We start from the raw sequence: 17,040 nt of genomic DNA on the forward strand, positions 1-17,040 counted from the left end.
CGGTCGCTCCGGGCCGGTCGCTCCGGGCCGGTCGCTCCGGGCCAAGAAATCAATTAAGGGATAAATTAAAAAATTAAAATTCACATGATTTATCGTTTCTCTCTTTCTACCAGAAACTGGATGATAAAAGTTTTCAGTCTGGTGTTTTGGTCTCAACCAGCAGAGACTTTATAATTCATTYTATTTGTGCTGGATATTTAAAATGTCTTCCAGTTCCTGCATGAAATGTTTATTTAAAGTTTATTGACCTTTGAGAATCAGTTCTTACTTCATTATTATTTCATTAGCATAATATTACTGGACAATGGTCTTAAATCAACAGTATTATCATTAATGACAATAACTTCTTAGTGATTCCCAAATCTCCACGTTTCATTTTGCCGCATTCAGCCAGAGAAACGAATCGTCTTTTTGTCCAGATGTGAGCAGCAACACGCAGCAACGCGCAGCAACGCGCAGCAACATGCAACGAGTCGATGCGACATCAGGAAAGACGGTCATTTAGCAACTGGAGGTCAAAAAGGTTTTAATGTTTGGCAGCGACAAGCTTTAGCCGAATCCTCATCGATAAATACACACTCCTTCACTGATTCTGCTGAGTGTGTGTGTGTGTGTGTGTAGAAGAGGTCGGTGACCTCTGACGGCCAGCATGGCGGCTGTCCTCCCTGAGCGGCGCTCGCTGCCAGCATGGCGGCGGCTCTGCTGGCGGTGGAGCAGCGTGCTGAGCGCTCACACATTAAACCAGACTCAGGCCAAGAGATGCTGCCTAATTACATCCATCATTGTTCGGCATGCAGACCCAGTCAGACGCGGTTCGAGTGCTGAAGTGAAAGCAGTGAAACGCGGTGGAGCTGCTGGTGAAGCGGTGGGTGGATGCCGGCTCCAGCCTCTGCTTAATTACAATTAGGTTGAGTATTAATGAGCTCGTAATGGAGCGTAGTGGAGCCGGGCGCTAACAAGATGTTATTTATAATGTCGTTACCTAATTAACCTCCTCATGGATCGTCATCAGTTAAAGCCTTCAGCCGCTTTCCTTTTTCATTTATTCATTTAATTCAAACAGGTTGTTAAAAACTAGTTATCAGTCAGACGAGATGATTAACCAAGAACAAATTAATTAGCTTAGCGTTAGTTTCCTGTTTGAAAACGAGTCAACATTTACTTGATTTATATGCCTTTTCAATATTCTATACTAACAAATAAACAATTTAACATAAACAAAATGATTACAAACTAACGACAGGCAAAAATACAGATTCATAGTAATAATTATAATAATATTATTGTAAATAACATCAGAATAATTACCAACTTTGCCAATTTACACCCTATAAATTCCTCATAATCTATTTTATATAACAAATAAGAAATAAAAAATAATTTATTTTAAAAGATGAAAGCTTTGAGCTCCATTATAACGTTTGTTGTGCAGATTTCCTGCTGATTCATCGTTAAGCCCTCATCATTGTTTCGGCATTTCTCCAGCTCTCTAACGAACTGCAGCGAAGGATTTCACACCTCARACAAACTGAATTTTTTTGCTGAATTAAAATCTTCGGCATAAAGGGACCAGAAMGGGATGATCGATGTGTGTTTCTAACGGTCCTGCAGGTCAGGTGACGTCGTGGTCCAGGTCCTCTAAGAACACCGGCACCAGCAGCACCTGGGTCCGCCTCCCGCACAAGAAGCCGTCTGAGGTAGGACAGCTGCTGCTTTGGGTTTCACTGCCCTGGAGCTCCACTTTGACCAGATTATTTAAAAGCAGTTATTGATGATTCAGACGCAGCAGGTTCCAGGCAGTTGAAAGGGATTTAGTCTCGATATGAAGGACGGCAGCAGCTGCATTTCTATTGACCAAATAATTYGATATTTTGAAAATGATTTTGCTTAATGGGAAACATGGCAATTTCAAAGAAACGTGTTTTTTAATGACACGAGTCACATGATCAGAAACAGGATGTTGCTACTGGTGGAAACCAAGAAGAAGACAGGAAGCAGKTGGAGGAGGATGATGCTTCATGTCAAACTTATTCAACTTATTGTGATGATTTTAAATCACGTTTTTTATTTAATGGAAACCAGCCAGTGTTTCAGCAGTTTGGCTGTTTTCTGGAGGTTTATTCCAGATCTTTGGTGCGTAGAAACTGAATGCTGCTTCTCCTGAGAAACGCGACTAAAGATAAACACATGGATGAGTTTCTTGTTCTCTAAGGTCAGAGGTCATCTCTGGTTTCTTTCTGTAATAACCGAARCTGTGCGCTAAAGGTTTATTTCTGTTCAGCTTCAGATCTCTGATGTAAAACTCACTGAGTCGATGTAATTTTATGTGAAGTAAACATTTCTGTATTTAAATATATTTCAGTTTTATATTTCACACAAAGATGTTGGTCCGGTCCCTTTCTCATAAAATACATTTCCAGCCAGAGAAACTGCATTTTTATGAACTTTTCATTATAAAATCCCTCAGAATCGATGTTTGGTGTGTGTGTGTGTGTGTGTGTGTGTGTGTGTGTGTGTGTGTGTGTGTGTGTGTGTGTGTGTGTGTGTGTGTGTGTGTGTGTGTGTGTGAGTGAAGACAGGAAGTGGCTCCTGCTGCTTCACTGAGCAGCTTCAGCTTTAGTTTTTTGCTCTAATGCTGCAGATTCATAGAAGTATGAATTCAGATTTTAAAATGAGACGACATTGTCCTGATGTGCCTCAGAGTGTGAGGTTCTCCGCCGGTCCGGTTCACGTTCTGCAGAGCAGGACAGGTTGGTTAAACACAGGGTTGGAGCCTCTGCTCATCCAGTTGGGAGCTGGAGAACAATCACACATTCCTCCCWCTCCAGCCAGGTTGCTTTTTAAATTCACCTTCAAGAATTATTTCTGTGGTCCGTCTACGTTTAGGAGGTAAACAACCCGTTCGCCTCCACAGAGACTCGGACTGAAGGGAAGTTGACGTAGTTTGTTGATTTTTGCAGCTTTCAGAAAGAGAAAATGACATCTCTGCCCCGAGAGTGCGAGTCGTCAGCAGAGCATGTGTCGGGCTTCCTTCGCCTCCATGCAGCTAACCACAGGCTGCTGGAAGGTCCTGTCAGCAATCAGCTCTCTGCTCTGACCCGGGCCTCCGCCGCGGAGCCAGGGGCCACGTCCCCTTTCAAAACGCTGCCTCTGCTGCTGCTTCGTTTTGTGCAAGTGATGAGAGAGGTTGCATAAAAAATGAAATAGAAAAGACAGTCAGGAATATCATCTGAAGAGAAGATCGTAAAAGGTTTTYATGTTTTGGTTCAACTGCAGAAATATGGCAACTGTTCTGGAAGCTTATCTGCACCGCAGACGATGGATTCATGGAAAATTAACCTTTTCCATGTTTTTGTGCTTTTATTTGAGCTTCATCTGCTACTATAAGCAAACCAAGCACTTAGAAACACCTAGTTGTTTTCTGAAAATATATTAATGTTTTTTGGTTACTGCACTGCACAATGGCTATGAGGTCATTTAAAAAGGTCATTTAAAATGCTGTACAATGGCTGCTGGAAAAGATGAGATTTTTGTTGTCGACTCATCATCCAGAAACCACTTGCTCCATTCCGGTTGTTTGTGCAGGGTGCTCCACTGATGCTTTTCAAAGACGTACTGTTGTGTAATTGTGCATCTGTTTGCTGCCATTTTGTTTTGTGAGTGTAAACGTTGAGTTGGGGGCGTGGCCAGCAGCAGCCTGCCTGGATTTAAAGAGACAGAGACCCTAAAACAGCTCAGACTGAAATCTGATTTAAAACACAAAAGGTTTTACCAGATTTAAAAACAACAAACTTTTTCCTTCAGCTGGTTCATCTTCTATCTATTTATGCTTTATGATTCACTCTTGCCTGATTATTTTTGAGTAAAAATCACTGAAATTAAGTGTTTGTTGTCCCTTTTACTATTAAAATAAATTAAATTTAAAGCTGGAATCTGAATGAATTCTGTGTGTTGCATTGTAAGATGTTAAACTGCCCGTAACCTTTTTGGAAATTGCACCAAAACTTTGTTTTTAAATGTGGATCTGCACCGACTGCCTGGTGCAGATCCACATAAACCAAATTTATCTGGTCTTAAATTACGATTGAGGGCCGCAGAAAAACGTTTGGAGGGCTGCAAACGGCCCCCGGGCCACAGTTTGGATATTACTGTGCAAAAGATCATAGATCTGCCTAACCTGTTAAAGTTAGTAACCACCATGCCCTGGAATCAAACAGGCATCAGATTTGTGAATCTGCTGATTCAGCGGAAACAGAAATAAAAATGGAGGCTGAGAGTAAAGATAGCCTTCCTAGTGCAGACATGTTCACTGGAAAGACGGTGCAGAGGCAGAGCGCCGAGCTTCGTCTCCAGAGACCGGAGCTGAACTCGTCTTCGTCAGAGAAACCTCGCTGCTCTCCTCCCCCTGGGAATCGTATGACAGTCTGCATGTCATGGAACAAGGACACACACGTCGGTTCAGAGGCGTAATGAGACAGCAGGATGAATTTCCACACTTTGTTCTCGGGGGGATTTCCTCTCTGAAATCGTTCCCCACACAGATGGGGGTGTGTATTCAAATCCTCTTTCATCTCCGTCTTTATTTCACACAAGTTGTTGTTTTTTTCTATCTTGTGCCAGTAACTAAATCAAAGTTTGACATTATTTCGTGTTGGTTTTCAGTTGTATATAATTTACATGCATCTTTTCTGACATCAAATCAGACTAAAAGTTTCCTGATTTAAACCAAAATTAATTTCTTCTGATTCATGAAATCTTCAAATTACTTCTGAAGCCCAGATGATGATGAGCTTAATTCACATTGTAGTTGACTAGAATGGGGATTTATTTTAAGGTAACACCCATACGGCTTCCTGTTGACTCGATGGGGATTTATTTTAAGGTAACACCCATACGGCTTCCTGCCTCGACATCAACAAAAGCACAAAATCCTGATTAAAAATGTTAAACTGTCAGATTATTAAATTTATAACAAACATTTAGTGAAATAATCTTGAACTTTTCCATCAATATTAAGGAATTATTTACATAAAATAAACATCTTGCTGGAATGTTAGTTTTGTCTTAAGATATTTGCACTAGAAACTTTTTCATTTTATGCAATAAAATGTTTATTTTTGGATTAAAATCAGGAAATGAATTGTTTGCATTTCTAATATTGTATAAAATTTGAAAAATCTGCAGAATATGCCAATTTGTTCATCCGATTATTCAATTAATTGTCAGAATATCGAGTTAATAAAATAATCATTAGCAGCGAAATGTGTATCAAATTAAAATGACAGCAGATAAACTATCATCATCATATGTTCGTCTTTAATCTGCGATTCTGAGCTACTTCTGTGTTAACCAGGAATGTTCTGGATGCGTCGAAGGATGAAGTTTAATCTGATTAAAACCAGGTTTAGATGCGAATGTAGAAAACGGCTGAAACACAAACGAACGAAGCTTCGATTAAATGTCGATGGAATGGCATTCGTATCTTTTACCAAATGTCTGGAAACATGTTTTTATGTGATTCTGTAAATAAAAGGACGGGATAATGAAGTCAGACATCTACAGCTTGTTGTCTTAGAAACGTTTAGCGTCCTGCAGGCGACAGGCGGAGCGCCTCCTGGTGTTCGGCGGCGGAAGGAAGGAAGGAAGGAAGGAAGGAAGGAAGGAAGGAAGGAAGTGACGTCGGTGAGGTTTCCCAGCGCAGCAGAGCAGGTGTGAAGCCGCGCCGCTGCCTTCCTGAGCGATCTGCTTCTCAGGGCTGCAGGTTTAGTGTGTAAAGGTGCAAAGCTCAGAGCAAACCACTGGATTTGTTCAAAAACACTTTTTACGGTCTGACCTTTGAATGTGGGGCAGCGCAGTGCAGCGACGTTTCCACGGTTAGTTCACAAACGGTGACATCAGTGATCACATGACGGGATCTTCACGTTCATCAAGAAGCTAAAGGTCAGCTGGCTAAATCAGTTTGAGATATTTTGGTGCCAGAGGAAATGGAGATGCACCGATCAGGCTCTTACCGGTCGATACCGATTTTGGATCAATATGAAAAATATTTATCTGAAATGGAAAAAAGTTCCTCAGTCGGCATCAAAAGTGTTGAAAGTCACTGAGCTGCTGAAGCTTTTGGCTTCGTATCATGATACACCTGCAGTGTTTGGCATGATCAGTGTTTTTATAACTCGTCTTTCCAAATAAACTCTGAAATCTTTCAGTGCAAATAAAACAAATCCTTTATGTAAAACACTAAATCCATAAATGTTTCTGGTTTTAATGTGACAGTGTGAAAATTTACCTCTGCAGGAATCAGATTGAGTCTGTTTTCAGTCCGTTGTGTGCTGATTAGTTGTCGACTCGACGCTCTGAACTCGACGTTTTGAAACAGATTCTCCTTCAGGAAGTCTGTAAAGCAGCCAGCTGATTGAAATCATTGTGCAGCGGATGAATAGAACCTGATTAGCTGCTCCGCTTTGTTTTCTTCTGTTTACGTAACAAAAGCTTTCAGTTTTCACACCTTAGGAAGAAATTAGCATATCTTTGCATCGAATGTTGAGATCAGAGCTGGATTATTTTAATTAGCAGATAATTACTCACCTGGAAACATTTATTTCTCACTCACCTACATGAAATATCTCCAAACAGCCACATTTATCTTTAACTTCTTGTTTTTAAGGTTTTGTGGTTTTATTTGAAGGTATTCAGAGAGAAAGGAGGGTAAAGGGAGAGGAAAGGCATTAGGCAAAAGTGGGCAGGCTGGGAATCGAACCTCCGACCTCCGAGGACTGAGCCTCCATGCAAATCACACGTCTTTATGTGATTAGTGAAGAATCGCATTACAGGTTTGTTTCTGAAGAGCAGATGTTTGTGGGTTTGGAGTCATTTGCTGTGAACTGGTGCTGCATAGCTGGTGAAGGATATTTGTATAATAATAAACCAGTTTATTGGTTTTAAAGTCTGGATTCTGCTGCAGGGTTTCGGTTGAACTGGGTCCATATTCACCAGGGGTGTCCAAAGTGYGGCCCGGGGGCCATTTGTGGCCTTTAAAATGATTTTGTGTTCCAAGTCTCCTGACTTAAGACCGGCTTAAATGTGGTTTTCCAGGCAGTTGCCATTTAAAAACAAAGTTATGGAGAAACTATCAAAACCGTTAGAGGCAGTTTAACTTCTTGCGAGGTCTTCATCCAGGTTTTTGCCTTAAGTTTAATTTATTTTGACAGTAAAAGGGACAACAACCATCCTGTGATTGTCACTAAAATACAAACCTGGGCAAAATCAAAGAAGAGTGAATCATAAAAGCATAAACAGATAAAAGATGATCAACCAGAAGCATGTAGGAAATAGTTTATTGTTTTTAAATCCAGCCAGAATAGTTTTCAGTTCGTCAGCTTTGGTAAACATTGTTAGCCTGTCGTGTGTGAAGATACGGGAACGCCGAGTTTGTGATGCTAACAGCTGCCGCGGCTCATTAGCGTTCAGCGATTCTCCATAGCAACCAGATGTAAACAGTTGAGAGTTGCACACAAACGCCAGTGAGTGGATGGAGAGCTGTGCATGTCGACACATCCCGGTGGGGAAACCAGGGCTCACACTCACATTCACACACAGCGAGCCAACAGCCTCCAGCTGTGGTAGTAAACTGTCACCTTCCAGCTCCTCCAGGCACAGAGCGTCTCCTCCTCCTGCAAACAAACAAACATGGCTGCAGAAACCAGGATCGCCGCCGCTGGGAGGGATGGAGGAGCTTCTCTGCTTGAAAGTTAATCAGATATAAAACTGGAACTTTAAACAGATTTCTCATTCAACCACTTAAACTTTTTACACAATATTAGAAATGCATCAAAAGATGCAAAAAACAAAAATATCCCTTTTTATGTCTAAAATGCACCAACAGCTTTCCTTTAGTGAACACTTGATCTAAAAAGCCCTTCCAGCATCAACATGTGAAAATCTCAGGCCTTCCTGCTGGATGCAGACGTGGCTGATCAGCTGATGTTTAGATGAATTGATCAGTAACTGCATAGTGAAAGGTGAAGCTAACGCCATACGAGGCTTTATAGAATATATTTACAGACAAATGTTTGTTATTTTAGATGAAAATCTACATCTTTTCTGTTTAGTTTAGGCTTAATTACTGCAAAATTGCCTTTTTTCAATTATTAAATTAGCCGATTATTTGAATAATTGATTCCTCACGATGAATCTGATTAATCAATTCAACCCTACATCTGTTGCAACCAAATATTAATTTGAATAAATATGTCGAACCTTGAAGCAGGTGAACGACAACATTTTTCTCCTAAATATCATTCCTGTAGTGAATTTAAACCAGGTGAAACTAAAATCTTGATGCTTCTTTGTAAACATATTTACAAACAAAGATGTTTGTTTTTTTTTATCTTAAAAACAAAATATAAATACATTTTGTAGTTTCAGCTGAATTTTTTCTCTGAAAATGTTGATGTTTCCCCAGCAAATGGTTAAATATTAATCAGTTTCTACATTAGTTGACGATTAATGCGATTAATCGTTTCAGCCCTAATCAAATTACTTCCCGTATAATGATATATGTTAATTTAATTTTTATGTTTTATTTTAAATAATACTCAAAAACCCGCTAAGTCATAAAGTTGTCACTATGCACACTTTGAAACCTTCCAGGTGAGTATTTTTATTTAATCAGTTGTTTTGACAAAAGTTGATTATTAATCAGAACCTCACACAGAAGTACTATAATTTACAAGAGCAACGAGATAATATGTAAAAATGTAAATAATTATGTGCAAATTCAGTGTGAAAGGAAATCATCTGATCATCTGTGGAGTCTATTAAACTGACATGCTGCATTTTCTCATATCTCCCAGGAAAGTATATATAATATAATCCTAGTTTTGCTGCTGCAGCCGAAATGCTGATGAACGTCATAAAATAAAAACTGAAGCCTGGAAAACGACCTTCCCTCCAACATTCTCTGTCCTTTTGGTGTTAAATTTTATGCACAGTTGATTACAAACAATCTGAGTAAATGTTATTAAAGAAGCATTATGAGGTAGCCTGTAAATTAAGACGATTTTAGTTATCGATTAATCAATTAATTGGATACAAAATGGCACATTCTGCACGTTTCTTTAAAAAAATATATATTTGAAATACATCAAAAATGCAAATGACTCAATTCCTTTTGTTTTAAATCAGAAAATGATCATTTTATGGTAAACATGCAGTAACAGCATTCCTTTAGAGAACGATTAATCATTTGTAAATAAATCATCAGCATGTGAAAAGCTCAGACTTTTCTGCTGCTGGATTATTGATCTGTTGATTAATTTTAGGATTAATTGATAATTTTTTCACATAATTTGCAGTGGGTTAAACTAAAACTTGAGTTTTGGGCAGAATAATTTTTCCTTTTGTTAAATGCAAAATGTTTATATTTTATAAAACATTTTTGTTTTAATTATTGCTCCGACTGTTTTTCCTTTTTTGAGTCTTTATACTAGAGTTAACGATTAATCAGTGACTAAATTAGTTGACGATTATTTCAATAATCGATTAATCTGATTAATCGTTCAGACCTGATGTGAAGATGAGTATAAGTATTTATAGGACAGTCTGTGTTTTGTTTGGTTATGATGACACTAAAATGTAAATAAATAGGCTAAAACCAATAAAAGTTGTTTTTGTGACGTAATTCACTGGAGATGAAAAACCTTAAAATGATGTTGCACATTTTATGCATTAGAAGAAATTGTATTTAGTTTCCTAATTCTTTAGGGTTTGATTACACAAATGTGTTAAAAATGGTTCTTTCATAAATTAAATAACCGCTGATTTAATCCATTAACGTGGTTCTACTTATAAAAGCTTGGTTATAAAAAGACTGATTGTATTTCCGCTGTAGTGCCACGGTGTTGGTAATAATTGTACTGACAGATGAATGTTGGTTTCATCTGAACCAGCCGTCTCTGACCCGCCTGCTCTGCTGTTTCGGTGAATTCGGCTCCTTCAGCGTGGCGACTGAACCGCGTCTCAGTGTGCAGACGCAGCATTAATCATGTAGCTGTTTTGATTGTTTCAGCCACACGACTGTAAAACTAGGTCACGTCTCCACCCTGCGTTTCACCAGATCCTCTGCCTCAGCTGCTGCAACCAGAATCATATTTGCATCTCGGTCCGTGGGGGGAAATTGGCTCCTGCCTCTTAAGTCTCCTTCAATATTTCTCGTCTGTGACCCAGTTTTTAAGGTTCATTTATTGAGGAAAGTTTCTTTTCACATTCCTGCTCTCTCATTCCACTTCAGAGCTGCAGAGGAAACGTAAAGCTCCTCTCTGTCCACCGAGTGGTTTGGGGTTCCCCAAGTCAGTGGCAGGAAGTTAAAATCATCCTAACCCATATAAACTCTGGTTGGATTTGGGTAGAGCTGCAGCTAGCGATTATTTTAACAATCGATTTTCCTGAACGATTAATCGATCAATCGGGTAAACTGTTGCCACATTCAGCAGATTCCTGTGGTAAACTGTTCATTTGTAGCAAAGGATGTGAAAAGCTCAGCTTTCTCTGCTCGACATCAGCAGGTCTGAACTGTTGATTCATTTCTTGGATTATTTTTTTAACACTGACATATTTACAGGATTTACAACTTAGTCCAGCAAATGTTTAGTCTGTAGTTAATGATTAACTACATTAATCATTAATGTAGTTAATTGATGACTAAATTAGTGGGATTTTTTGATAATTAATCATATTAATCGTTTCGGATATGAATTGATTTTAATATCCAGCCGTGTTTCCAGCTTTTCTGAAGTTTTTGAACCACAATAAAAACTTTTGTTTGTTTGGAAATATGTTAAAACTTTGACTTGTATGTTGATGCACATTCTTTTAAGATACTTTTGTTTTTTAAATATAATTTTCTTGCCATCTGTTCCCTTGTTTTCCTGTTAATCCCTTCAGAACCGCTTTAATTATTTACGTCACATGTTCAACAAGTTATTGGAAATATTCCTGTGAGGCTTTGAGCAGCTGCTGCAGATTTATCAGCTGCTCATCGACGGCGCTAATCTCTCATTCCATCACATAACAGAGACGCTCTGTGGGATGGGGATGTGTGGAGAACAGTGAAGTCATTATGCAAGTCTGAGATGATTTGAGGCATGAAGCCTGTTAGGTAGGACGGGTCCATGTTTTCATGTTGCTTTGGTCAAATTCTGACTGAAACATTTTATCTCATTTGTTGGAAATTTGTAGCCATTATATTGATAAATACAGTCCTTTGCTTCATGGTCTGACATGTTTATTCAAATTAATATTTGCTTGTATCAGATATAAGGTTGAAACGATTAATCAGTTATTCAAATAGTCAACTAATTTATTTATTAGTTGATAGAAAACTAGCTAAAACTAAGCAAGAAGATGTAAATTTTCCCGACTTTAAGCTGAATTCGTCCAAATAGTTTGAAAGTATGTTTTCTCTCTTTCCTTTTTACGGACAGTTTCTGTTTAAATCTAGGAATGGAAAGAGATGGAAGCATGTTTGACTTGCTTTACTTTTGCGTTTTGAACAAAAGTTTGTGTCCTAAATACATAAAACTCAACATGCATGGAAAAACCTCACATTGTAGCAGGAAGACCTTCAGTGTTGAAAATGCCTCATGAAGCGACTCGTGGATTATTACCAGAAAACGCAAATGAAAACACATTCGCTGTGTCCCTTAGGGGCCACCGTAGAAAGCTCTCCACAATGACGTGGGTTAATTATAACTAATATCAGCATCTCAGCGTTCGGCAGTCGGAGTGCAGTTGCATGTTTTCCGGATATCATGTTTCCCTTTTGTTCATTTAACTAGTTTCCAAGTTTTAACAAAGTTAACAGATAATTTTGGCGGCTGTTTCGTTTTTTACTTATTCCTTATTGTAAGCATGAATCAGTGACATTTCTTAAAGCTTACAGGCCAAAAACCACATCTGCTCAGACTGAGCGCAGTCAGTCAGCGGCAGCCGCATTGAAGCAGGAACAAAGCTTAATTGCGTGACCTTTGAGCGGCGCGTTGGCAATCAGCCTGCCCTTGGCGTGGAAGGGGAGCGCCGCAGTCGCTCCGCGAATCATTCAGGCCAGCGCCGTGCGATGAGGAGCCGCGTTCAGACAAACCTCAAAAGGACTTGTTCGCTGTCTCGTCTCAAGCTAATGAGGGCCACAAATTGTAGGCTCTGTATCTTTTCAGAGCTCAGAACTATATGAAGACAGGATAATAGCTACAGATGTGACATTTTGCAGATCTGAGAGGGAGAAAGGAGTTTTTAGAAGGAGCACCAGGAAATCTTTTTCACATTCATATCAAGTCCTTTATTTGTAGAAGCGTCAAGCTGGTGTGGGGTGTTGATGTGACTGATTCATGTCAGCTAGAGACGTTGCTGCATAATAACGCACACACTGCATCCACTTTTGCTTTTGCGTATCTTTCCTCCCTCTCATCCATCAGGAGACGGTTGGTTTTGTTCCTGAGCGAAAGGTTCCTCCGGGCTTGTGTGCTCTGAGCTCTGCAGGGTGCCTGATCTGCAGCAGTCGCACAAAGAACAATCTGTACAATCTGCCATCTGAAATATGTCTGATGCCATTTATAGGGAGAAGCAGAAAAACATCTTCTGATTGACACATCAGTGTTCGCTCATCGGGGGGCGCTGTCTAAATATCTGGGGAATGGCGTGCCGTGGTTCCGATGTTTTGATCCTTTTGCTTCCTCTTGACCGAAGTTTTGTAAGTAACCATTCGGGGTCTGAAGGTGCAAACATTTGAAAGTGGCTTGCTTCATCCAGCGTTATGATTTCCTAATCGAGATGTTTGTGTCTTAAAAAGTTTTACATTAATCTGAGCTGTTTCCTAGGTCAATGGTCTATTCAAAACACGTTCATTATATTTGTTACACTGAATTATTCTTAGATGATGAGATTTCAGTCTGAGCTCCTTTCAGATTGACATTTTTTAGGGTCTCTGTCACTTTAAATCCAAACAAGCTGCTGCTGACCACGCCCCCAACTCAACCTTTACGCTCGCACCTGAAAATGGCTGCAAACGCATGCACAGTTTCCCAACCGTGCATCTTTGAAAAGCATTAGTTTAGCCTCCTGCACAACCAACCAGAATGCAGCAAGTGGTTTCTGGAGGATGAGTCAAAAACCAAACTCTTGTCTTTTCCAGCAGCCATTGTACGCCGCATACAGCGGGAAAGCCAGCTGGAGATCAGCTAGGGTTGCTAGCAGTGGCGGAGCTAGACTTTTAAAGTTGGGGGGGCCAAGGGGGGGCCAGGACTACCTCTGGGGGGGCAAAATTTTAAATGTGTGTGTGCACATATAAATAATTTTAAAAAATAACCAAACTGAATATTTGGTTATTTTTTAAGCCCCTCTGTCATTTGACATGTTATAATTAACAGCTTTGACTGGAGCACATGGAGACATGATGGACTTTAGCATAGAGTTCATCGCAGAGGAAACTAAAATCAATCAAATAAAAGATCCTTTCTGAATATCATCTTATGGACTGAACTAAATGTCTTTCTGACCGAGAGCTGACAGCGTGTTGAAGAGTTATGGACKCCTTGGTTAGGAAGCTCTGATTGGACAGGTAATTTGACGGGTAACAATATTTCGGGTTGGACCAGAATTATTTGCCTGATGGAGGTTCGGCTTCTAATGACTTTACATTTAATGAGTTTGGAGCAAACAGAGAAAACCTAAAGAGAATGTGATCTACTTATTGTAGTTTAAGTAGAGGAATAGCAGCTGATTGTTGAGAGAGGAAAGAAATTAAAGTGCAGATCCGTTAGAAACAAGCGCAGAGCGCTGGCTCTGCGTTTGAGCTCATTATTAATCAGACTAAGAACAATATCAGTCGGAGAATCATCTCTGATCTGGACGCTTTAACGGACCAGAGGCTTTGGAGMGTCYAGCGCAGCTGATCCGCTTCTGCTGGTTTTTCTCCCGCTGAGGGATCAGGAACCGATCAGAGTTCTGTCGTCTTCTAATCACGTCATTTCATGAAATGTTACCTGATTTCAAAAACGTTCCAACAGAGAAATAATAAATGTTTCGTTTGATGACTACAAATTGGAAATAAAATTATTTTTTTCTTTGACGGACAACGAAAAAAACTGTAGCGCAACCTCTGCTCCAAACTAGAACATTGTCGGCCCTCTTCGGATTTTTCTCTTTTTGCGGAGGATCAATAAATAACTTATTGGTGTTTTACCATCCCCACTAGGTATGAAGCGCTTTAGCCTTTGAGTTGAACCACAGCAGCAACTGAAACACCCAGGAGAAGAATATCAGCTTGTTATGAGTATAAAGGAGGCTGGTATCACGCCTGATAAAAATCTATTTATTTATGTCACATGGACTTATATCAAGTTTTATACATTTTCTTTTGATATATTTATTATTGTTTTTCTTCTTTAGATATTAGGTTGGCTTAGAATGATTCCAAATAATGTACAGGAATAACCTGGTGCTGTTACATGTCAATCATCTGGGGGGGCCAATCAGATGACAGGGGGGGCACTGGCCCCCCTGGCCCCCCCTCTGGCTCCGCCACTGGTTGCTAGGTAACGGGCTGGCTTCATTGCGGTTGCTAGGTAACTGGTGAAACTCTAAGTACAACATTCATCTTCGCCACTGGATAACTGCTGTTAAATTGAAGTTATCTGGTGTATTTGGTGCACTGAACCAAGTAGGTGGATTAATAAATTAGAATAATCTCTTAATCTTTCAAATTCTCTTCAAACCAACAGTTAGAAATTTTGCTTTAAGAAACTTTCCTGAGTAAAGCAGGTGGTGGAGTGAGTAAAGAAGACAAACATTAAACTTCTGGACTGGCCCAAATTTCAGCCCATTTGAAAATGTATTAACTATTCAGAAAAGCTGCATCTGCCATTCTGTTCTGTGTTGTGAAAGTTTGTGTGAAAATGGCCAAAAAAAGGAAACTATTATGGTACAAAGTAAAAGGCGTTCTGGGTGACCATCAGGAAACACTGAACGTACTTCCTTTCTCTCTTGCATTGATCTGTCCTTTTCTCTTCCATCTCATTCTTTCTGTTTAACCCCATGGAGGCGTCAATTGAACCAAATCCTCTCTGTCGAATAGCCAGAAGTCAATTTATGGAAGAGAATTGCTTTTGAAAAGAACCGGAAAACTCACAGACCAAAGCATCGCTGCTATTTGTGCATGTAGTGATGCACCTATTTGTCATTTCATGACTGGACTTTCAGCTTGATCATTATAAGCATTTTACAGCTGTATAAACACAAAAAGCTCAAAGAGTCATAAACATTTAATCATTTTTCAAAACGTTTTACTTGCATAAGAAAAAAACAAACAAGACATTTGAGTTTTTCACTTTTTTTACTACAATCTTTATGTAGTTTGGCATCATCAGAAAAGAAACGCTAAGGAATAAACCAAACCATGAATCCACTCAGAATCAGCTAATATGTAGCAGACTGATGGATAAATCCCCAACACATCCAAAGTCAACCAACTGAGTGGACTACCATGTCACCCACTCACCCGAAAACACCCAACGACTTGTTCACCAACCAACGCCCACCCAGAGACAACTAACCAGCTCATGAATAAGCCTCCCAATCCAAACAAAGACAAGCAATCACAAGCAACTGGCTGACCAACCAATCAAATCTCAACAGCCATTAGAGCCCAGAAACAACCAACCAGCTCACCGACCAGCAAGACACAACCAGCCCACTAGCCAAGGAAACGATTGACTGACCAACCAATCGAAAGTCCCCCATCCACCCAGAGTTACCCATGAACGACAAAGTCCCTAACCCACTCAGAAACGGCCAACAAGTTCCTGACCAAGCATTCTCCCACTCATCCTTAGATGACAGATCAGCTGACTGACCAACTCTCTGTTCAACAACTGACCAGCCTCCTGCCTCCACCCTGAGCAACCAGCCAATCAACAAATGTCAACCCCTCTATTCCTTAAGGCCTTATAGTCGGTATAAATGTAACGTGTCCTGAACTGATTTGTGCCTCGGCAGAAGACTTATGACCAAAATGCCTCTGAAGGGAAGAAAACTAGAATTCATTGAAATCTTCCCAATTTCCTTTCGTATGTTAACCACACTAAAACCTCACTCACCTCAGAATTTTAAATTGCACAGAATTGGATGTGCACTTAAAAAATGAAAGCTGAAGCCTATAATTTACTGAATACATTACATAGTGAGAGCGATGATGGATTCCCATCTTTGTGCATGTTTGAAATCTCTGAGTCACTGGACTAATGCACTGATCTCTCCGTCTCGTTCACACACACAAGCACAGCCCTTCCCCTCTCTTTCTGACACGTTTTCATCAAGCCCTTTCTTTCCTTCGTCCTTTTCTCACTCCTGATCACCCACTCAACACTCACACACATACATGCACACACTTCTTCCTGCGTCCTGTGGCCCTTCCAAGCAGCCAATCATTAGAGCCCGTGCTGTGATGTGGCTGCTAAAATTATCCTCTTCTCTCTGTGAGCTGACATCTGCCATGACGCACTGTGGAGAGCCAGGTAGCCATGATGCCCAGAGGAGAAAACAAATCTTTCCTTTTTCTTGCTCTTCCGGTTCTGTAATTCCTCTTTTGCTATTCTAATTTCTTTTAATTGTGCTTTCTCACTCCATTTTTACTGTTTGATCCCTTTCTGCCTCAGATTTCTCTTCTTGGCAGAAGGTATACTTGTGCAGTTTCATTCTTACTTACAGTCCATAAAAACTGAAATGCCCTAGATACTCAGATAAAAAAACAGATATTGACCAAACTGCTGTACCTTGAGAAACAAGTAAGTTGGGTCTGTGTGATCACAGTTGGAAGACAGTCATATACCTTCATTTCCAGACAACTCAATCCTGCATGTTTTACAGAAAAACACTTAAAAAGATCAAAATGTTTCACATTAACTCAGCCCATAAACCGAAAGCCAACAAGAGACAACAGACCATCGGACAAACTCCTACTCCCCACTAGAGAGATCCAACAGAGTGAATGAG

General features: G+C 39.9%; 1 protein-coding gene across 2 annotated transcripts in view; it reads left to right on the forward strand.

Moving 5' to 3' along the window:
• The window catches only part of jade2 (jade family PHD finger 2), a 138,341-nt gene that overhangs the window by 24,171 nt on the left and 97,130 nt on the right, over positions 1-17,040 (forward strand). Inside the window, exon 3 of one of the 2 annotated variants that reach the window (XM_008401939.2) lies at positions 1,603-1,697. In XM_008401939.2, the coding sequence (XP_008400161.1) occupies positions 1,603-1,697 (95 nt within the window). The remainder of the gene's footprint in view (positions 1-1,602; positions 1,698-17,040) is intronic. The other variant, XM_008401940.2, reaches the window with a different exon arrangement.

This window comes from Poecilia reticulata, unplaced genomic scaffold (genome assembly GCF_000633615.1).
Source record: "Poecilia reticulata strain Guanapo unplaced genomic scaffold, Guppy_female_1.0+MT scaffold_155, whole genome shotgun sequence".
Lineage (NCBI taxonomy): Eukaryota > Metazoa > Chordata > Actinopteri > Cyprinodontiformes > Poeciliidae > Poecilia > Poecilia reticulata.